This window comes from Megalopta genalis, chromosome 10 (genome assembly GCF_051020955.1).
Source record: "Megalopta genalis isolate 19385.01 chromosome 10, iyMegGena1_principal, whole genome shotgun sequence".
Lineage (NCBI taxonomy): Eukaryota > Metazoa > Arthropoda > Insecta > Hymenoptera > Halictidae > Megalopta > Megalopta genalis.
Genome location: NC_135022.1, coordinates 9,720,647 through 9,742,473, shown reverse-complemented (window position 1 = coordinate 9,742,473; position 21,827 = coordinate 9,720,647). Strand labels below are relative to the sequence as shown.

Sequence of the window (21,827 nt, the reverse complement as noted above, 5' to 3'; positions counted from 1 at the left end):
TTACATATCTGCAACGAAATCTGTTAAAATATAACAATAACATAATAACAAATTAGTTTGCTTTTCTTTTCTTAATAATATTTCAATTTACAAATCCTTCATTATATTACAATTTAAAAAGCCACATGGCGGTTTTGTATGTTTTCGTAAATAACATTTCGAGTTTCTTCAACATTTTGCCTTCATGGCCGTGGACAGTGGGCGCGGATAAATGCGAACCCAATTATATGTATATTGAACATTAACTATGTCCCGTAGGACATGTTATGTAGAAGAAGTAACAAAATTGCACAATATCGATAGATTAAGCGATACTGACTTGCAGAAAAGATTATTACATACTTTGATGTGTAATTTTAATTAGAAATATACATCCTGTGATATTGGAGGGGTTATAATCAAGGTCAGTTGATTCATTTTCGTAGTGTCCTCTAACCTCTAACAAAATAATAGTTTAATATAAACGATAGGAAAATCGCATGTACGTTTCTTCTTTTGCAGGACAAATAATCAGTGTATTAATAAAATTGTCACATATCCAAAGTTAATTTACAATTAACGTATTTTAACTATCTCTACTTATCGCGTGTAAGCTATTGTAGATAAAAAATATGAAAAAAGTTCCCCAAGTTATTGCAAAATCTTGCCCATTTATTACTCTGTTTTATAGTTTAATCGTTGTTATTCTAACCACATATATTAATGGACGAATTACTCCAATCTTTATATTTCTTTGCATTCAAGCATATTTGAATTGGTACTCAGTGTACATTATTGGTCGTAAAACAACAATTATGGAAGTTACCACAATAGGAAGGAAATCGATATATAACAAAGTAGCAAATAACACGGAATATAAATGGTACTGTGAGAAATGCATCAAATATACATGCAAACCAACACAGCACTGCATTTTCTGTAGAAAATGTTTTCACTTTCGAGATCATCATTGTTTTTTCTTAGGTGCTTGTATACTACGACAAAATATTGGAAATTTCATCTTATTTTGTTTTTATGCATCCTTAACATGCATATACTCATTGTGCACGCTAGGACCTTATCTGTATGAAAATATCAATCGTGTAATAAGATCAGATACAGATTCTTTCAATATATTCTTAAACTTCTGTTTTCCTGTTGCCTTGGTTAAATTATTATATTCTAGACAAAACAGTTACATATTACTTGTAACAATGTTTGATATTTTAGTTACCGTTTCATGTATTTGCTTAGTGTACGCAACATGGAAATTACATAGTTGCACGACTGGTAAACAAGGCTATTCTAGCACATTGGGAAAACAAAACTTAAATGAAATTTTTGGTAATTATGGTCTTTCAAATATTATTTTTCCATACAATGGTCTCATAGGAACTAGAGATCTAAATGGAAAATATCAACTCAAACAAGTATAAGTATAGTAACTAAAGCTTCTATATGGAAATGGAACAAAAGATGAAAGCAACAGTTTCTTCTATTGGTATAATAAGAAGCAGTAATTATAAATGATAAACATGTTTATAGACACATATATATATATATGCACAGGATAAAATTAAATATACATTTTTTTAATTATCTTAAATTGTATTATATTGTAATAAATATTGCATACGTTTATTACATTTTCACACTCTTCATAGAAGTGTTAGGAAAATTATAAAAACAACTCTTGTGCAATTAAGAAGCTTTTCCCTGTTACAATCTTACTAATAATAAAAGTAATATTAAAAGTATAATTGTTCACAATATTATTTGGCGTTTATGTATATTACGAGAACAATAAATAATGCTACGTTTTCTGTTTCCTAAATTTGTTCTTACAAGTTACAGTAATGGAAGAATATAATTTTTCTATTAATTTCTGATCTATAAAATCAATTCAAGTGTTTTTCAGGAAAATCTTTCCTCATAGAAATATAGAACAATCAGATACTGATCTGAAATCAAATTTAAAAAGACGTTGACATAAGTATCTATTCTTTGAAATATTCAATAAAATTAGTTAGAATATTATTTACCATACAAAATTGTAAATCTAGTGAAAAGCATTTTATAATTCTGTATGCGCAGAGTGTTGAGCTTCAAAGTTATGAGGGTGAACAAATACACCTTCTGCTGATATCCATTGAAAACGGGGACCGGTAACAGTAATATCACCTACTACTTCACTTTGGCCACTAATTGGGTGACCATAAACTCTTCCGCTCACTGTTAAATATCTATAAAAAAGAGACAATTTTAAATATACTTAAAGATACTTTTAAGATACTTCAAATATCACAGTCTAACTTACGCAGTTGTGTCAACATGTTTTAACATAATACGAGAATCCCTTCTCCATAATTCATTTTCATTGTCACATATTACGAGCCAATTGTCTCCATTGTCCCCTTCTCCTTTGGTATCTCCATAAGCAGATATTTCTAGTTTACCACTAAGAGGCGAGCTAACACGGTGTGAATGAAGATTCTTTTTCGTACCTGTGTGCTCCAATCTTATGATGTCTCCACACTTGACAGGCTCGCTGTTTAAAATTAATTGCATGAATTATAACATGAAGTATTCTCTTGCTATAAATACTGTCGTCGCATACCCTCTGGTGCAGTGTGTATTCGTTGCGCCTTTAATAAGCCAGTAGGAGTTTCCATTTTCTTTTGTTGACAAACCCGTTACTGATTGTTGACCACTGCCACTTGCATATTTAATATCATGAGTGTGTAATGTGACTTTGTAGTCTACATTCAATAATTTTAATGCAGAACCGCATGTCACATACTGTGTTCCCTTAGCTATATATAATAAATGTGACATTAATACATAGAAGCATAGCATGTATCAAAAGATAATAGGTTAACATGAAGATATCAGTAATATTAATAATACATCGTTACGTTCATATAGAAATACTTAACAAGAAAACGATATGTATTAATAAATTCAAGTTAATTATAAATACAATAATATTTCAAGTATACGTCGATTGACATTGACATTTCGCATATAGTTGAAAATAAAAACATTAGTTTACCTCTAGCGGAGCTTGTCCATAACACAATTATTGTCAAAATTGCAAAAGGAAAATTAATTAAATAATTTTTCATTTTCTTTAATTGATAACAAAATGCTTAACTTTCGGAGGAACACAAATCGAACGTTCAACACACGTGATACATTATATACGTGTTAGCTTCCTATTGGTGAGATGTGGCTATACCAGTGGTTCGCAATTGTCTACTTATTCGCGGATTTAGTTTGTATAGTTTGTCCGATCATATTTATGTATAAAGAATCTATTAAATGAGTCGCACATAATTTTATGTTAAAGGAGTATAAAAAAATATAATACGTGTTCAACTTATGTTATATTCATATTTATTTTGTAAATATTTTATAAAACAATACTTTTCATTTTATTTAAAAAAATGATAAAGTTACTAGGCGTTTTATTAATTTACACGGAACAATTATATGTATATGGAGAAAGCATGTATCTGTTACACTAAAAAATGCAATAACATACTTGGAATCATAGTCAATATTGGAACAATCCACAGACAGTTGGGTAAACTGTTATTTTATAAAATTGCACTTGAGAAATGTGGTAGATTACAGTTGAATATATGTATAACTTCAAAAAATAACTACCTCGATATAGACAGATTTTACAATAATAGTACAAGTATCCCGACCTTCCCTCTATATATAATAAAACCTTATTAATATTTCCTTAATTGATATTTATGCTTATGCTCTGATATTACATAACTTTTAGAGCAAAAAATATTTTTCAAAAGTTATACAATTAATATGTAACATGTATATTTGATTGTTGAACGATAGGAATGAAATGCTTTCTGAACAGGCACAAAAATCTGCCTTTTCATTTAAATAATTTTAATTTAATTGTACAAATGTATGAAGGAACTGTTCAAGCATTCTCAAAATACACTGTTATGTTTTAATGACCAATGATGACGCAGAATACTCCAATTAATACTCAACAAGTTTTGGACGGGTTTTAACATAAATGTATGCTGCTATTACAACGAATATGGCAGCAATCGTGGGTAACACCACTGTGAAGACACGCTGTTTGTTCTCTAGAAATTCCTTTTTCCTTTCTTTCTTCTGTTTGTTTGTTTCTTTCGTCTTTCCCTTCAGTTGACGCATCTTTTTGCTGTAAGTGGTAGAAGATAACACATATTGGTAACATAATCTTGTCAGAGTGTGGTTTTTTTATAGTATGTATTTACACATAACAGAAATACAGGTGACATCGAACAATTTATTTCATTATAAACCGCAATCGAAAATTCATGCAATACATATGTTTATGACAGCTTTAAACACTGTTAAAGTACGTAAGCTTTAAGATAAGCGAATAATAATAAACTCGCGTATCATACCATAAAATGAGAGGGTAAATTTAAATACCTTTAGCGACTCGTTTAAACAAATACGAACTTCAAGAACTTTACGACTTAGTCTTGGGATCCTCAAGCAATTAGGAAAAACAGATTTGCGTACATGACACGTAATAAAATAACGCTACCCTACCAATCGTAATTTCTGTCACTTCCGCGTGAAGGCAGTCAATTGAACTACGTTAATCAGTAGATTCGAATCGAACCAACATTTTCTTGCCGCATTTGCATTTCTCTTTACTCTCTCGTGATTATATATAATTTTCTATATAAATTAGTTTCGTATATTGACTATGTATCCTTTATTTTCTTGCTCCATTATTGCCGTTTACACGCACATAGAAGTATTTATTACATACACGGTTATCAACAGTTACAATAGTATGTACAGTAATCTCTCAATTCAAGAACCATATCCGGGGGCAATGAGGTTCTTGAATTGAGAGAATGCAGTGAATTGCTGTGCTCTGATTGGCTGCCGATTCACAGCTGAACAGTGCTGCCCTCGTAGTCAATGACAAAGAGAAGAAATAGCGAGTGAGGAAGATGGTACAACCATATGCGAAACGTCACACCGCTAACCAATATATTGGGTTGGCAAGAAAGTAATTTCGGTTTGCACCAATAGATAGCGTAATGTTTCTATTGTCATTCTTTTATTAAGATTATCATTTTTTTGACTTCAACTTTGGCAGTTGACACGTTTGGGTTAATAATATATAAATAATAAATAATAAATAATAATATAATAATATAATATAATAATAATAATAATAATAATATAATAAATTCCGTGTAGTTTTGTTTACAACTGATAGTTTGCTCTCAATTTTAATATGGAATGCAGAAATGAACATTTTCGACACATTTTACTTTTTTATTTTCATAAAGGTAAGAAAGCGGCTGAGGCTCACAAAGGATTATGTGAAATTTATGGCGCCGATTGCTTATCAGAACGTACGTGTCAGAATTGGTTCAAAAAATTTCGTTCTGAAGATTTTTCACTTAAAGATGACCAACGTTCTGGTCGACCTTCTGAAGTTGAAGATGACAAAATCAAAGCCATAATTGAATCGAATCGTCATATAACTGTACGAGAGATTGCAGAAAGATTAAATGTATCACATACAGCAATTGAATATCACATAAAATCTCTTGGACTTGTTAAGAAGCTCGATGTTTGGATTCCGCATGAATTGAAAGAAATTCACTTAACGCAACGAATCAGTATTTGCGATACTCATCTTAAACGTAATGCAATCGACCCGTTTTTGAAACGAATTATCACTGGTGATGAAAGATGGATCGTTTACAATAACATTAATAAAAAAAGGTCATATTCCATGCTTGATGAACCAGCACAAACCATACCAAAAGTTGAATTGCATCAGAAAATGATCATGCTGTCAATTTGGTGGGACTATAAAGGTGTTGTGTATTTCGAGGTGCTTCCAAGCAACCAAACGATCAACTCGGATGTTTATTGCCAACAACTTATGAAATTGGAGGAAGCAATCAAAGTGAAAAGGCCAAAATTGGCAAATCACAAAGGAATCGTGTTCCACCACGACAATGCGAGGCCTCACACATCTTTAGCAACACGTACAAAATTATTGGAGCTTGGTTGGGAAGTGATGTCGCATCCTCCATATAGCCCCGACCTTGCACCAACGGATTATCATTTATTTCTAAGTTTACAAAACTTTCTACATGGTAAAAATTTCAGTAATGATGATAGCCTCAAATCGCAGTTGATCAAGTTTTTTACCGATAAGGACCAGAAGTTTTATGAGTGCGGAATTATGGAGTTACCAGAAAGATGGCAAAAAGTCATCGAACAAAATGGAAAATATTTGACTAATTAAAATTCATTTTCTGTATAGAAAAAATTGAATTTTATTTCACATTGAAATACCGAAATTACTTTTCTGCCAACCCAATAGTTTGGCCCACAAGCTATGGAGGATGCTTGTGGTCTCATTCTTTTCGCGCATCCGTATGCCTGGCGCTTTCACCTCGTTGGATTCTTGACCACATTTGCCAGCGAATTTGCAAACAATGCTCAATGCACATTGAGATATGTTTCGAATGTATTGCATTGGTTTGAATGTTTACGCCGGAAAATGAATGAAAATAATGATACAAATAAACGATGCAAACTTGATGTCTTTTTTTGAAAGATGAAATACAACTCATTTTAATGAATAAATGTCATTTTTAAACAAATTCTGGCCTTTCACATGAATAAATGCGGCTATAAAAATTGTAATACTATCTTCGTAAATAAAGTGTTTATTCCGTGAAAAGAGTTGTACAGGTGTTTAAAAAAATAAAAATCTAGGGTGGATGTTGCAACATTTCATACTTTTTTATTTATTTAATTCTGAAACTGTTTCTTGTGCGATTTAATAAAGAATTCGCAAAGAAATCTATTTGGCCAAATATGACGCGGACAATACACAATAATAACAACATAACGTAGCTCTGTCGCTCTTGACCGCCTGTTTAGACTTTTTGTTTGGAATCTGGTGAGTGGTGCACAGGAGACGTCATAAATATGATTGGATAATGCTATTCGCAATCCATTGTCATTAGCCAATCACATTGAAGAGAACGAATAAGCTCTGTCACGAAACGAGAGTTTTTGAACTGGAGTGCCGGCAGCGAAGTTCGTAAACCCCTACTGCGCAGAATAGGGAGTCGGGGTAGCAGATTGCGCAGTCTGACGACAAGCTTCGACGCAACGACGACATATGATTTCGGCATATAAGACGTCGTCCTAAGTCCTCTTAACTGCGTGCGTAGCGCCTGCGAGAAATGGTCACTCAGTAATGGAGGGTGAAACTTTTAGTGAACATTCCTCACAGTGAAGCATCGTACATCGAGATCTGCGAGGCTCTAAGCTTGTGCAAGCAGTGTACGCGTCACGTCACCCTTGAATTAGAGCATTTCGCTGTTACCCACTCTTGTTTTTCGCTTTCAAAGAATCGGAGACTTCTTTGATTTACTTTTGGTCTGCAATAATTACTCGGCATATACTATATGCGAATGTTATCCCACAAATGGCCGCTAATTGCTATTAAGCACACAAATGCGACATTAAATAAATTAAATAACAAATTTCGAATACCTCCTCGCATATCATGTTGTCCTAATACAAAAGCCAAAATTTCGACAGAAATTTTCGGAAAATTTTATCGCAAGTAGTATAATTAAACCGTAAGACAGACAAAGAAATTCATGATAGATTTTCAAAGAAATTCATGAGATATTTCGAAAATTTTTTAAATTTCAGTAGTACAAATCAATCGCAACCCGAACAAAGAAATTCGAGATACATACCTCCTCGCATGTTCTCATACAATTAGCAAGTAGTTTAAGTCAATGGAAAGTCAGACGTATGAATAGAATAGGAACGTAGGAAAAGAATGTGTAGGGATAGATTTTCCCAAATTTATAAATGAAAAGACGTTTGGATTGAGTTTTATAGTACTTTTAGTTTCACACACATTACACTTCTTATTTTATTTTACAATCATTTTATAATAATGAAAGGGAGTCAGAACAAAGCCAATATTAGATATTCTTACAACGACGACTTACTTTACTAACAATAAGACGCAGTGTATGTCTAGTAATTATTGTAGACTAAAAGTGGATCAGAGAAGTCTCCGAAGGCTCTGATTCTTTGAAAGCGAGAAACAAGCGTGAGTAAGAGCAGAAGGCTCTGACTCAAGGGTGACGCGACGTGTACAATGATTACGCTAGCTTAGTCTCGCAGGTCTCGATGCTTCACTGGGAAGGCTTACTCGTTCATCCTCTCACACATAGAACTACTGGGTTTGTTCTGTCTCTCTTGATCATCTTCATTAGTATCGAATCGTTAACCAATCAGTGGAAAGGAATTTTTGTCCCTATTTTCGACTGCTTAGCAAGCTGCGGGCTAGAGTCGTGCAGAAGTTGGAGCTAGTATCTAGATTGTAGATATAATCTAAATAGATTCTATATCTTATAGTCATAGTTTATAATCGGTACGCTATATTAACGGGCTTGTCGGCTTGAGGCAGTGATGTCGTATCACATGTCACGTGATGTCCATGGGAAATAAAACGGGGGCTCCCTCACGTGCCGGTTTCCTCTTCCAAGCGCCCATTTTCCCAACCGGTCAAATTGTATAATGTAGCAAGTTTCTCGGCAACCGTAGCACGTTCGTGCCAATGACTCGAATGAAAATAGGTACAAACCATTCGTATGTAATCATCGCAGGTTCGAATTGGTTGGTTGGCTTGAATACCCAACACTATGTGCAATATAGTGTCGGTTGTGCCCATGGATTTTAGGATATTCTAGGCAATTAGGATATTTTAGCTTGTGCTAGATTTTGCATACATATACATATATTCATATACATATATATATATATCCATATACATATTTTGCATACATGTACATATACATATAGTATCACTAATCCTCACTTGGTGCGTACAAGTCGCGGGGTCAGAACGGGATATTTTATGACGTCACGCATCTTGATCTCGATTTTCTTCTTCGTTTCTGGCAACGGCAACGCTGTTTTCAAGTGTGTATGTATGCATTCACCGACTGACAACGTTTGCGGATAGAAGAAGCGTAGTGTAGTATGACTTTTAGCTAGAATTCACGTCAGATAGTTTTAGTTGTGTCATTCTCAATAAGCACGCTGTTAGCATCGTAGCAAAAAGATTTCACCTCTTGTAAACATTAACATTGGAACTATCGGACAGTCAAAATAATGCATTTGTAAATCGTTTCAAAAAATTCCTGTTTTTTTTTGGGTTACAGTAATGTATAAATCAGTTTCTTGAAAAGTTTCCATCAACTGTATCATTATGATTTCGAGATCTATTATTTTGACGTTCTTACACGCTATAAAGAGTTATTTCAATTGAATTTATTTAGTTCTTTGATGATAAATTAATGATTCACACTCATTTCAATTTTTAGAATATAAGAGCAAACATTATTTAAACGGTATGGAAGTTGACGAAAACAATGCAGCAGCTCCATCAGAGACACCAATGGAAGTTGATGATGATAATGTTGAAAAAAATTCTACCACCTCGACAAATCCTTCAAGTGCCATCAAAGTAATGGCATCTTCTGGTACCGTTGGATCTGTATCAATTAGTCTGCATCCTTTGGTTATAATGAATGTTAGCGAACATTGGACTAGACTTCGTGCTCAAGAAGGAACAGATCAATTGGGTAGATCTTTATATGTTTTTATAGTTGATAATCTTAAGAGCTTCGGCTTTATATTTGATTTAATTTCTTTATATTTGCAGTATATGGAGCATTGATTGGTAAACAGAAAGGACGTAATATAGAAATTATGAATTCCTTTGAACTTATGTTTACGTGCATCGGGGATGATGTTATAATCGACAGAGATTATTATAATACCAAAGAAGAGCAGTTTAAGCAAGTGTTTAGTGAAATGGATTTTTTGGGGTGGTACACAACAGGAGATATGCCTAACGAAAGGGACATTAGAGTGCACAAACAGCTTTGCGAAATCAATGAAAGCCCTGTGTTATTAAAACTTGATCCCAGACCAAAAAACACAGATGTACGTATGGGGGATACTTTTGCTTTTTTTTATAGTAGACGCAATCATTCTGTTATTGTATCTTACAGCAATTATCCGTTTCTATGTACGAGTCGGTAATTGATTTGGTTAATGGAGAAGCTACCATGCTGTTTGTCCCGTTAACTTATACGCTGGCAACAGAAGAGGCAGAAAGAATTGGTGTCGATCATGTAGCGAGAATGTGCAGTAACGATCAAGGAGAAAGCTCATTAGGTAATGTCGCGCGTCTTTACTTCGTTCTTGCAGCTTTAAACTACCGCAAGGATAACGTTGGTAAACTTGTGCATAGTTGCGGAACATCTAACTGCACAGCATAGTGCTATAAAGATGCTGCATTCGCGGGTGAAATTGGTATTGAAATACGTACAGGCAGTACAGAGCGGTGAAATAAAAGGAAACCACGAAGTGCTGAGAGCCGCTTGTTCTCTGGGACATCGGTTACCAGTTTTAAATAATCCAAAATTCAAAGCTGATTTTTATAATGTACGTATTTATAATGCAACCTCCACGGTTATATTAGAACGCTTTCTCATTTACGTATCTAACGCATCGTATCGTTACTTTTTTCAGCAATGCAATGATTTTGGTCTGATGACTTATCTTGGCATCATAACGAAAGATTGCAATAATATTAATCAATTTGTTAATAAATTCAATATTTTGTACGATAGACAAGGAGTAGGCCGTCGTTTACGATGTCACTTTTTGTGATGAGTGAATAGAAGCCATTGTTTTTTTTTTTACAATTGTCTTTTTTTACTCCTTACAATTGTAGTAAACTATTTTCGGAATATGAAGGATTGAAACTGGTAAAGTTTGTCGTTGATGAGTAATCTTAATTCCATAATTGATATTGCCTCTCTTATAAAATAAAGGTAAAAAAATCAGTTGAATCATTGTACTGGTTAACACCTGACAAACAGATAAACTATATTGTCATTGTTCTACGATAGTGGAAGACATGTTACGATTGTTATGTTGTTTTCTTTCATTTGAATACATTATATGTTATATGACTGACTTTAGACCTAGCATTTGTTGAGTTTTGGAAACTTGTATCGTCTCGGAGGCCACGTTACTTTCTCATTAGATATATATTTCATTTTTATTATTTACATAATCGTTTTGTATAAATTATACTTGATATAAAAAAGCAGCCTATAAAATACGACTAAAAATCTTCTCCTAAAAATCTATGAAGTCATTACATACAATAGATACGCTTCGATCCGACACATACAGCGACGTTAAATATTATACTGTACAAAATATAGTGTAATATATTGTGCCTCGTTAGTTATTGCAGGTAACCGTATCAAGTTACGTATCCTATACGTAAGAACATAAATCTGAATTGACTTTTCCCGTGAATAGACTATTAAATCTCTATAAATACTGTTAGGACAACAATGACAATATACACCAGAAAAATTCTATAACACAGTTGCCTTCCGTGCAACTTGCAATAACAATTCTTTTTGACTTTGTTCACGTGTATCGCGTACGCTTAAAAAACTGTTTAAATTCTTATTTGTGTTTGAAGTATTTCGTTTTGTACACTTGAGTTGTGCGGCTTCGTTTGATATTGCATTGATATGAAACATTTGAAACCCGCCAGAGATCGGTCGCGATGCTTCCCCCATAATTGGTTTGTAAAAGTAAAAACGTTGGAAAAATCATACGGAAGAGTTTCATTTTCGTTTCGGTTTTCGTTTTTGTTTCACCTGGCCCCACGTCGTTGAAAAAGTGTCACCTACAGCGTAGGTCCTATACACGGGTAGGAGAAGTTTGTCATGCTTCTTTCTCTCGTGATAATAATCGTTTGAGGCGTTCACACCAGGCTGTCTTCGATCATGGTAGCTAAAATATCTACCAGAACAGACAGCATCGAGTCGGGCTAAGGGCTCGGTTTGTCCATACCGATTATCTCCTCGAACAACGTGTTCCTTCCTTCCATTCTTTCCTCCATGATTTGCAAGGAAAATCTCAAGGTAGCAGCAGCCAAATCGCCGACCGACCAGTGCCTATCCATCAGGACCCTGCTCACGGTATCTAACTGAAGAATCGTTCTCTGTTCGATCACCTGGATCTTTCTTTCTCGGTGTATGTTTCTTCGCGAAGAAACAACATATAGGTAACATTGTCATAGACAAAAGGGAATCCGTTACCTTCGATAGTCTTGGATTCCCTGCGGTGTAGTAAATCAATTTCGGCACGCCCGCTAAAGAAGCGGCGAGCCATTGAACAACAAGCTTCAACTGGGGGTCCCCTTTTAATCGTGATCCGCATCCCCAGTTTCCAGTCACGATAGACAACAATCCACCGGATTGCGGACTACTGTCTCTTGGTATCTAAAAACATCGTGTTGGTAAACATGGAGCGACAAGAATCACGCGGGAATCGGTCATCCCGCGAAACGCAAACTAATTACAATAGAAATGCCAATTTTAGCAACCATAGAAAAAAAAAGAAAAACGAATTTTCGGAGTGTATTCTCGGGCAATGTTACTTCGGAAAGTATGAAAATGTTACACGTCAATTCAAAGTCAGGAAAGTAAAAGACAATCATCAAATAGAATGAGAGACAAATCATTAATCGTTAGAGATGTGTACGTGTCTACAACATTACCTCCTGTTAGAGACATAATTTCTGTTATCTGGCATGCAACAGCGAGCGGCGATCATTTAGCGTGCATAAATTACCAAGTTTCTATTTTTAACTGCTAGTAAGACAAGCGTTCGAAAGTTCAGAATTGGTAAGCAACGAGAGAGTAAGAGATAGATATAGATAGATAGATAGATAGATAGATAGAGAGAGAGAGAGAGAGAGAGAGAGAGAGAGAGAACTAATGGTTTCTGGTAGTAAATCGGAATTGGTTCATGCGTTACATTTACGGAACAAGAGTTTACATATACATGTGTAACAGAAAGTTTGCTCACGTTAAGTGTAACATGCGATTCGAATTCTTGCGCTAGTTTATCCTTTATGGGTCCAGGTGTACTTAAAGAAACAGGATTAGACAGATACACGGTAGTCTTGTCATCGACCAATGTTTGAAAAACTTCGGACGTGAACGTTACCGTTCTAAGCTTTTTACGTTGGATATCCTTTACCTCTTTCGACATCGTACGATTACTTAAAGCGTCTTCGTAATTCTCTATGTCTTCGGATTCAGAGACCTGCGTATCGTAATCATCCGATGAAACTTTGGCTACGTACGTGAAATTATGTATATGTATCTAGGCTAGAGCATTAGTTTTCAGTTTGTCTCTCATTCTTCGACGACGCGGTCGGTTCAAACAAAAATGATCTTATGATATACATGTTCGATTAAAATTGCGCGTGTTCGATTTGTCGCATGTGTGAGTGAGTGTGCGTGTATCTTATCGTACGACCATGTTATCGTGTGTCGATCGGGTGTGATTTCTTGAATCGATTGTGAGGAAAAACAAAAACAACTTGTTTCTTACTGATTGCTGTCTCCTATTTTTTTGACGGGCTAGCTCTAAACTCAAACTTCGCACGGCCAAAGCTAACTTGTGCCTCTGATTCACGTCGACTGAATCAATGAGAGGTTGAGGTTCACCCTCCTGTACCGGGACGCCAGCAAACGATTCGCTGAGAGCTCTCTTTAGCAACGAGCCCGCGAATCTAACTACCGCCCTGTCCCTTGCGTCTAATTCACGCGATTCGTCCGCCGCTATGGGATCTTCTAACCATTTCGCTAGTTGCTCGTATACTTCCTCGAGCTCCGAACAAAAATCTGAACGCACGAAGAGTCATGTCGGTTTCACTTGTTATATTTAGACAGTGGCGAAAGGTACTATTCAACGAACGCAGAAAGATGCGTTTCGTAATACTTGCCAGAATTGTATTCGGTACTGAAACTGTATCTACTACTGGCACTCGTGTCTCTCCGCTGAAGCGTCGATTGATTCTGTCGGAATCTACCGAGCCATTTCTGTTCCGCCTCCAACGATTCTTTCAGAAACTCTTCATCCACGGTTTCGTCTCTGAGAACGAAACCCCTCGAGCCACCTCGTTTCACCCTGCATCACGTTTCAAAAGTACGTAAAACATTATCGTGTATCAACTCTTTAGAGAGCGAGAGAGCTCTCGCTTACTTGATATCTTGATCGTAAACGTGACTTCCGGACACGCTTATTCCTACGGCGTAGCTACTCTCACCGGACGACGTGTTCGAGGAGGCTGCACCACCGGTGGCTGTGCTCTCGCGTTTCAAAGCGTCCCTCAAACGCTGAGCGAACGTACCTCTCCTTTCCGGTGTGTCCAACTGGCTGCTGTATCGCTTGCTCAACCTTTGTTCTTCCTCTTCTAAACACGGTCGAATCGATCTTATAATTAGCTAACAACAGTGCCCGTGCTGAACAATTCGTTAGTCACCTACCAGGGTCTTCTTCTATCACGTCTTTCGCGCTATGAAAGCTGTCCGTGCTCTGACTGTTGCAGCTGCTGTAAACCGACATTTGACCGAGCGACTTCCTGGTCACCGGCAAAACTTCGCCGCTCGAGCCAAGAACTATGAACCGATTCCTTCTGCTCGCGCAGCTAGTCTCTTTGCCCGACTTCTGAGGGCTCGACGATCTTACGGATTTCCCGTTTGGCCTTCCGTGCGACTCCGTTGCACCGTCATCGTACTTGTTCCGCTCGGCCGACACGGATTTCCCTGGAAGAGCACAGATTAGATCCGATTCGAAACGAACGTTAGTCCTGCTTGCTTCGGTGTCGATACCTTGCTTAACGGACTCGTGATTTAACGGATGGGCCGACGACGACGACGACACCGGCTTGTCGTCGGCATCCGTTTCCGGCGGAGTGCTGCTGAAGCTTTCCCCGATAGGTGACAACCTGCGAGAACTCAGAGCACCGTCCGGATCCATTTCCGATCTTCCGATCGGATCCGTCGGGCTGCTCGGCACGTATCTTTGACGAAATCCTAGCAACGATTTGTTCATTTCTCGCAGCACGTTGTCCTCTTCGAACTGCGCCAAGGGCAACGCCGAGTAATCCTCCGGATCGATGCAGCAGACCGTTACCTGTGTCGCGTTCAACGAAAACCGAACGAAAGCTTGCTGTAATAAGCTGCAGCTCGCGAACTCGTCACCTCGATCGAGCTACTCACGACATTAGGTTTCGGCAGAGCTTCGAACGTGGCCCTGTTCCGAGGATCGTTTATGCGGGACACGTGCCTGACGCCCTCGACTATCAGAGCCTCGTTGTCTTCTAGTGCCTCGACCGACAGTATCGCAGCGAGCATCTCCGGATGAGTCGCTATCTAAACGCAACAGAGACGATTATTCTGATTTATTTCGCGATTGCTCGCGGTCGCGTTCTGTTTCCCATCTTACACGAACGACACGGATAAACCGCGCGGTTTACGAACGGAGTTAGGCTCGTCACGCGGTTTTGCCTTCAATTATTTACATGTACAGTTTCTTGCGTAACATCACCGTCAAGCACGCCGCCGCCAAACTTCGCGCTCGTGAAGCAAACGCGCAATACTTTTGTTTCCGGTTCCACCCTCTCCAGTCGTCCCTCGTGCCTTATCATCAGTGGACAGAGGGGCACGTTGCTCTCCAGCCAATCCTCGATGGTCAGCCATTGCTTGGACGTCATCACCTGCCGATTTGGAATTCCGTTTTGTATAATTTCGTTTTTTATTATTATTATTTTCGAATTTAATTTTCTTTTTTCGTTTTGTACATTAACCCCTTAATGCACAGTTTTTTTTGGAAAAAGGCCGGCCAAAAAGAATCAATTTTTTTTAATGTAAAAAAGCACAATTTAGAACGTTGTCTTGGCAAGAAAATGACAAAAATACAAAAATACTAAATATTTATACAATTGGTATGATTTCTAATTTTCAGAATATTACTATTATTATTATTATTGTTATTATTGTTATTATTGTTGTTATTATTATTATTATTATTATTATATTTTATTTTACATTATATTTTAGTAAAATATATATCGAAAAATGAGCGAATCAGAATCTGAATATGAATACGCTGTCGGAAAGCAGCTCACAAGGAAGAGATGAGTCGTAAGTGATAAGTAGAAAAAGGATATATTTTATACTACTTGAATAAGTAAGTGTTATATAGCTTACAATCCCGTGTAAATGATAAATATCAATAAAACGATTGTTTCTTTTTTGCTTCCACATTGTTATTTTCAATTCTCGATCGCACTCGAGTGTGAAAAATTATAGCAACATAAAGTACAACGCCGCTCGAATTATCTCGAGTGTGCACGTTAAGGGGTTAACGCTTACCCACCCGTCCAACAGCCTACGTACCTGCCTGGAGATCACCAATTTACCGTCCAAAGCGTTCTCCTTCTCGAGGTAATCGTAATAGTGAAATATACTTTTCAGCTTCGCTTTCTGTCCGTTACTGAAAAAGAAAAAACAACAACGCGAATTTACGACATTTCTTTCACTGTCCGATTTACATTCACAGCCGATCGAGCAGCTTGCCTACTTACTTTCGAAGGTGCTTGAAGAAGTTAGTGAAGTTGAAGTCGCGCAAAGTCGGATGCGTTTTCGCGGTTCTCTTCGGGTACGTGGAGAAGAAGGCGTTCGCGACCAAAGAGGAGACGAAGCCGTAGCTGTACTCGACGCAGTCACCTGCGACACACGCGCATTTTTTACGTATTCACGCCGACAATCGAGGTACCATTGTTTCATCGGCGTGTCCGCGGTAGTCCGTAGTAGTCACCTTGTTGCTGGAGACTGAAGTGCAAGCCCTGCGGAGGCTTGCAGTTTCTCAACGCTTTAGCCCGATCCACCATCCGAGGTATCGTTTTCGTGAGCACGTGCTCCCGCTCCGCCGAGTCGAGATCCTCGTCGAGGAACGCGACCAGCTCGGCGAACAGCTCCGGATCTTGCGAATCTTCCTCGGGATCGAGGCTTATACTGAAATATACCCGAGCGATTTTCGGACCTCCACGAATATTGCATTTCTCGTTCGCTCATTACCAAAAAAAGATTGCGCGATCGTTACTACGGAGAGACAGTGATATATGTGTGTTTGTGTGTGTATGTATGTATGTATGTACGTGTGTGTGTGTACAGTATGGAACACAGAACACATAGTGGATGAGGTTTCTTCTGTGCAAAGGTCAGCGCGTAAAAGCATTCGCAAAGAGGGTACATCTTTTACTGATACTTAGAGATGGTCTTGATCGGATACCTTTTCAGCAAGCACTGTTCCTCGCGTCTTTTCAACAGCATGTGGCAGAAAAATCGAGTTCGTTAATGGTTGATATCATCGCGAGACGAGAAGCGTTCGTTTGCTTCCGAAACTGTTCTCCAAATCTGTTACAATTTTCCAGTTCACAACAAGAGCACGATTATGTTCGACGGTTCGCAAAGTTATCGAGTGAAATTGAGAAACAGCCGAGAGATTCCGTTGAGAGGGAATTTGGCCCGTAAGAAAATTCCGCGATCCAATATTGCTCTACCTGTCCCCAAAAGATTAATTGATATATTTATTCGGGCGGTTCGAGTGGTTGCGCTGAAGATCGCTTTTCCTGCGAGCGGGCTTTCTTTCGTTGCACCCAACGGGGCTAAGTTGGGAGCAACAAAGCTTAAGTCCAGCTTAAAGCACTGCTTAAGTCCACACGCGTTTCCTTTCTCTATGTACTAGGGTGTCCCATGAGTTCTTTCCTTTTTTCTGCCGCGAAATGATTACACGATATTTGTTGTTCAAGGTTGATTTATCGAGTTATATATGAACCGTCCTGCTCTATTACCTTCTTCCATCTTTCGGGAAGCCTCGCTGTGCCGTCTTTTCAAGATTGTTGAGGCTTATTTGCAAAATATTGATCAAAGTGCGTTTTTATCTCGCTTACGAATTTGAACCGTTTTTCACGGAGAGGATTTTTCAACGAGAAGAACAAGTAATAATCGGATGGAGCAATGTCTGGGGAGTACGGAGGGCGAGGTAGAACGTCTCGATCAAACTGCAATAATTTTTGTCTTACGACCAACGCAACATGCGGTTTTGCGTTGTCGTGATGAAAATTTGCCGGTGTGGAACTTCGAATCGATTCACATATCCCATCTTGATTAACCCCTTAATGCACAGTTTTTTTTTTAAAAAGGCCGGCCAAAAAAAGTCAATTTTTTTTAATGTAAAAAAAAACACAATTTAGAACGTTGTCTTGGCAAGAAAATTACAAGGATACGAAAATAATCAAAATTTTTATTGCAATTTTGGATGTTGATAACGTCGCAGAAAATAGTCGAATATCGTAATATTACACGCACATCGACTTTTTTTATCTTTCTTTTCGAATTCCCATTTCAGAATAAACATTATTATCGGTACAAATATTTATTTATACTTTTAAAACATAAATAATAACAATACTAGTATTTATAATATTTATTATTATTTATATTTTATTTTACATTATACTTTAGTGAAATATATATTGAGAAATGAGCGAATCAGAATCTGAATCTGAATACGCTGTCGGAAAGCGGCTCACAAGGAAGAGATAAGCCGTAAGCGATAAGTAGAAAAAGGATATATTTTATACTTGAATAAGTAAGTGTTATAGCTTACAATCCCATGTAAATGATAAATATCAATAAAACGATTGTCTTTTTTTTGCTTTCACATTGTTATTTTCAATTCTCGATCGCACTCGAGTGTGAAAAATTATAGCAACAGAAAGTACAACGCCGCTCGAATTATCTCGAGTGTGCACAGTTTGGCCAGTTTAGCGCGCTCGAGTTAAACTCGAGCGCGTACGTTAAGGGGTTAAGTGCTTATGTATCGTTGTCCTGGGTATGTTAGTGGCGTCCGCTATCTCACGCACGCTATATCGCGGATTTTCAGCGAGCATATCTTTGACAAGGTCCGCATCCGTCGTTGTTGTACGGCCGCTGCGGTCTTCGTCTTTCAAATCATAATTGCCAGCTCTAAATCTCTCAAACCAATCGCGGACTGTCTTAATAGTCGTGGAACCATCACCGTAAACGGTACAAATCTCGTTCGCAGTGTTCTTTGCCCTATCACTTTTTTTTTTAAGCAATGAAGCATAACGTGCCGCAAATGCTTCTTTCGGCTATCCATATTGAACAGCGTAGAAAAAAAAACTTATAAGGAACTTCGTCTCCAACGAAACGTACTCTAAAAGAGCTCCGGGATGACTGAAACTGTTACCCTAAACAGCCAAAAAATAAGCCTGCGTGTTTATATAAACAGTTAAGAGTCATTCATAGCGCGGCGCGGAAAGAACTTATGGGACACCCTAATATATATATATATATATATATATATATATATATATATATCTTACTATGCATATACGCATAGTACTACATATGTATGTATGTATGTATGTGTATCAATGGGCATACTTACTTGCACATGTCGTGCAAGCGTTGCATCGCCTCGACGAGGTTCCCCGAGTTTCTGGCAGCGGCCGCGCGATCCAGCTGCTTGACCACGGCCGGCCACCATGGCAGGTCGCAGGGTAGCATCACCAGAGCCATGTCCGCCCTTAACCGTCCACAGAAAGCGTAACAGACGATTAATATTTGTGAGATCGCTGGGCCAGGTGTGGCGCGGCGATTATCTTCCGAGCGATCGGCATGGCGCGTCCTATTTTCGTGCGTGTCGCGCGCGCACCGATTTACTCGTGGCTCTCGCGGTCGTCGAGCACGAGTCAGCCGGGGGCAACGTGTTCGTTGTTTCACGCAAACGGCATAAATATACAGGCCGCGCCGCGCCTCGCCTCGCCTTGCCTCGTCTCTCGGCTCGCCTCGTCTTACGCGCAACAAAATAGATTGCCGCTCGACGAGCCGAACTTCAAAAGGGATTAGAAACATTTTTCTGACGGCAGGCTCGTCTCCGCGAAGTCTGCACACGATCGACGAGCGCCACGCGGAGATACCGGTGTTGCTGGAACGAGTACGGTACGCCGGCCAAACTGCGGGGACAGTTGTTTCGTGAATTTGATACCGGTCCTGGCCTCGATGCCGATCCTAACCTCGACACGCGCGACTTTCGATTCGCCGTTTGAAATTATTATATTATTATATAATAATTATATATAATATATAATATTATTATATTCTTCTCTCGAAGAAACAGTTTTGCCATCGTGATACGAGCATGTGTTATTATTAGGATTTTTCTATACACATTGGTACACGTAGCAACGCGTTGTTATAATAGCAACATGCTATTATAGTGTTGGTGACAGCGAACGAATTGGACGAACGTACGTATCGGCGATAACCGATCTGTCAGCGCGTCCCTTCTAACTCGGAACAAGCGCGGGAGCTTCGGCGAATCAGCGACGAGAAGGGTGGCGCATACTTGTACGCGCGAATTGTCGCGTAAAAATAAGCGCGCCATGCTTATAAAACGAAACGAGGTCTCACACGGCCCAGCAGCGTAACTCGATATAGCCTTTATCCTTCGCGTAAAAATACATGTGATATTCCTTGGTCGAACTCGTGCATTGTCTTTGCCGGTGGTTCGACGAGCGATCGTTATCTTTGCTAGAATTAGCGTTCGAACTGAAAAAAAAAATAACAACACGGTTTCGTCATTCCGCGCCTCGCGATGCTCGAAGCAGTTCCGATCGATGATTTATCGATGATCCCTATCGTATTTTCGTAGAACGTTCGATCGAGTCCAGCGGGACGCGTTAACAGAGAGAGAGAGAGAGAGAGATAGAGAGAGAGAGAGAGAGAGAGAGAGAGAGAGAGAGAGAGAGAGGCAAGGAAGGGGTGCGCGAACGAATCTAGGGACCCCACGGAATGAATAATTCGACTCTGCTCGTGCGCATGTCGGAAGGGGTTGTCCGATCTGGTTAGTAACCTCTCGACACGAGGAGAGAGTATAATTAGTTCGTCCGTAAGCAGCCGGCTAGAAAACCGAACACTCGGTGAAAAGGGAAATGGTAGGCAAGAGAGATATACATGTATAGACAGGCACGGGAGGGACACAGAGGGAAGCTGGAGTGGGGAGGGGGCAGAGTTCTGAGTGAGAGAGGAAGAGAAAGAGAGAGAGAGAGAGAAAGAGATATAACGTTACGGTTGATTTAAAGCAGAATTCGCATAATCACCTAATTTGTTCGATACACGTTGTCGATCAGCTGACGCGATCGAAGCGTGAACGAAGGAGTCACATTTTAAAGTATGCCATTGCGTCAACGGACACGCCGTACGTCGCACGCCTGCACGTCGTACGTACGCCGCCTGCACGTTTCACGCCGTTCGACGAAATCACTCGTACAACTTTAGCTGACTCCCCGGATCGTGTGGAAACACCGGCATGGACGGTAGGTCGCGCGCGGCGAGATCGGATCTTTCTTTTCGGATAATTCGGACGCGTCGGTCGAATCCGGAGGACAATGTTTGATAACCCCCGTACGCCGACAACTCGAGACGACGGATGTATACGCGACACGAAAACCGGCTAAAAAGATAGGTTGCTGCACGGACGCGATCGCCTTGCTCTCGACAGCTGTCTCGAACCCGTCAAATTGATCGGCACGCGATGCCTCGGACCAACGACCGAATCGTATACGCGTTCACCGAGGGTAGGTGGCTCGAAGCGGCTCGAAGCGGTGAAATCTACCACCGTCAACTGGTTGTATCTTGGTCGTCGCGCGCATCCGATTGCTGCCTTTCCTGATGCATACTTTGTCCACGAGCCGCAGCTCGCCGCTTGGCGTTCTACGCGCTATTTATAGAGCGGCGCCGGCGCCCTGCCAA

General features: G+C 38.9%; 4 protein-coding genes across 17 annotated transcripts; 2 read left to right on the top strand and 2 right to left on the bottom strand.

The window, feature by feature from the left end:
• Positions 1-185: 185 nt before the first annotated feature.
• On the top strand, positions 186-10,952 carry CSN6 (COP9 signalosome subunit 6). 8 transcript variants are annotated; one of them, XM_076525014.1, is made up of 6 exons: positions 186-403; positions 9,414-9,674; positions 9,755-10,038; positions 10,107-10,272; positions 10,349-10,542; positions 10,630-10,952. In XM_076525014.1, the coding sequence occupies exons 2-6, from the start codon at positions 9,443-9,445 to the stop codon at positions 10,768-10,770; spliced, it is 1,017 nt and encodes a 338-aa protein (XP_076381129.1). In that variant the 5' UTR covers positions 186-403; positions 9,414-9,442; the 3' UTR covers positions 10,771-10,952. The 8 variants fall into 8 exon arrangements, with proteins under 8 accessions (XP_076381129.1, XP_076381122.1, XP_076381126.1 ...); XM_076525007.1 differs by lacking the exon at positions 186-403 and adding an exon at positions 8,630-8,663; XM_076525011.1 differs by lacking the exon at positions 186-403 and adding an exon at positions 8,890-9,013.
• On the bottom strand, positions 1,500-3,193 carry LOC117223325 (stromal cell-derived factor 2). 2 transcript variants are annotated; one of them, XM_033475548.2, is made up of 5 exons: positions 3,032-3,193; positions 2,597-2,792; positions 2,297-2,527; positions 2,022-2,222; positions 1,500-1,940 (listed from the first exon to the last, which is right to left on the bottom strand). In XM_033475548.2, the coding sequence occupies exons 1-4, from the start codon at positions 3,102-3,104 to the stop codon at positions 2,054-2,056; spliced, it is 669 nt and encodes a 222-aa protein (XP_033331439.2). In that variant the 5' UTR covers positions 3,105-3,193; the 3' UTR covers positions 1,500-1,940; positions 2,022-2,053. The 2 variants fall into 2 exon arrangements, with proteins under 2 accessions (XP_033331439.2, XP_076381132.1); XM_076525017.1 differs by having other exon boundaries at positions 1,500-2,222.
• On the top strand, positions 4,969-6,787 carry LOC143260191 (histone-lysine N-methyltransferase SETMAR-like). The gene is made up of 2 exons (XM_076525015.1): positions 4,969-5,032; positions 5,319-6,787. Exons 1-2 carry the CDS (start codon positions 4,987-4,989, stop codon positions 6,290-6,292), a joined length of 1,020 nt encoding a protein of 339 aa, XP_076381130.1. The 5' UTR covers positions 4,969-4,986; the 3' UTR covers positions 6,293-6,787.
• A 182-nt stretch (positions 10,953-11,134) lies between the features above and the next one.
• LOC117223321 (uncharacterized) lies at positions 11,135-21,739 on the bottom strand. Of its 6 annotated transcripts, none has more exons than XM_033475538.2 (16): positions 21,176-21,739; positions 19,462-19,599; positions 17,278-17,304; positions 16,804-17,000; positions 16,571-16,712; positions 16,383-16,479; positions 15,506-15,700; positions 15,204-15,356; positions 14,814-15,117; positions 14,469-14,747; positions 14,185-14,395; positions 13,925-14,109; positions 13,531-13,823; positions 13,000-13,239; positions 12,228-12,410; positions 11,135-12,115 (listed from the first exon to the last, which is right to left on the bottom strand). In XM_033475538.2, the coding sequence occupies exons 2-16, from the start codon at positions 19,590-19,592 to the stop codon at positions 11,957-11,959; spliced, it is 2,796 nt and encodes a 931-aa protein (XP_033331429.2). In that variant the 5' UTR covers positions 19,593-19,599; positions 21,176-21,739; the 3' UTR covers positions 11,135-11,956. The 6 variants fall into 6 exon arrangements, with proteins under 6 accessions (XP_033331429.2, XP_033331431.2, XP_076381114.1 ...); XM_033475540.2 differs by having other exon boundaries at positions 15,584-15,700; XM_076524999.1 differs by lacking the exon at positions 21,176-21,739 and having other exon boundaries at positions 17,278-19,261; positions 19,462-19,597.
• Positions 21,740-21,827: the final 88 nt, after the last annotated feature.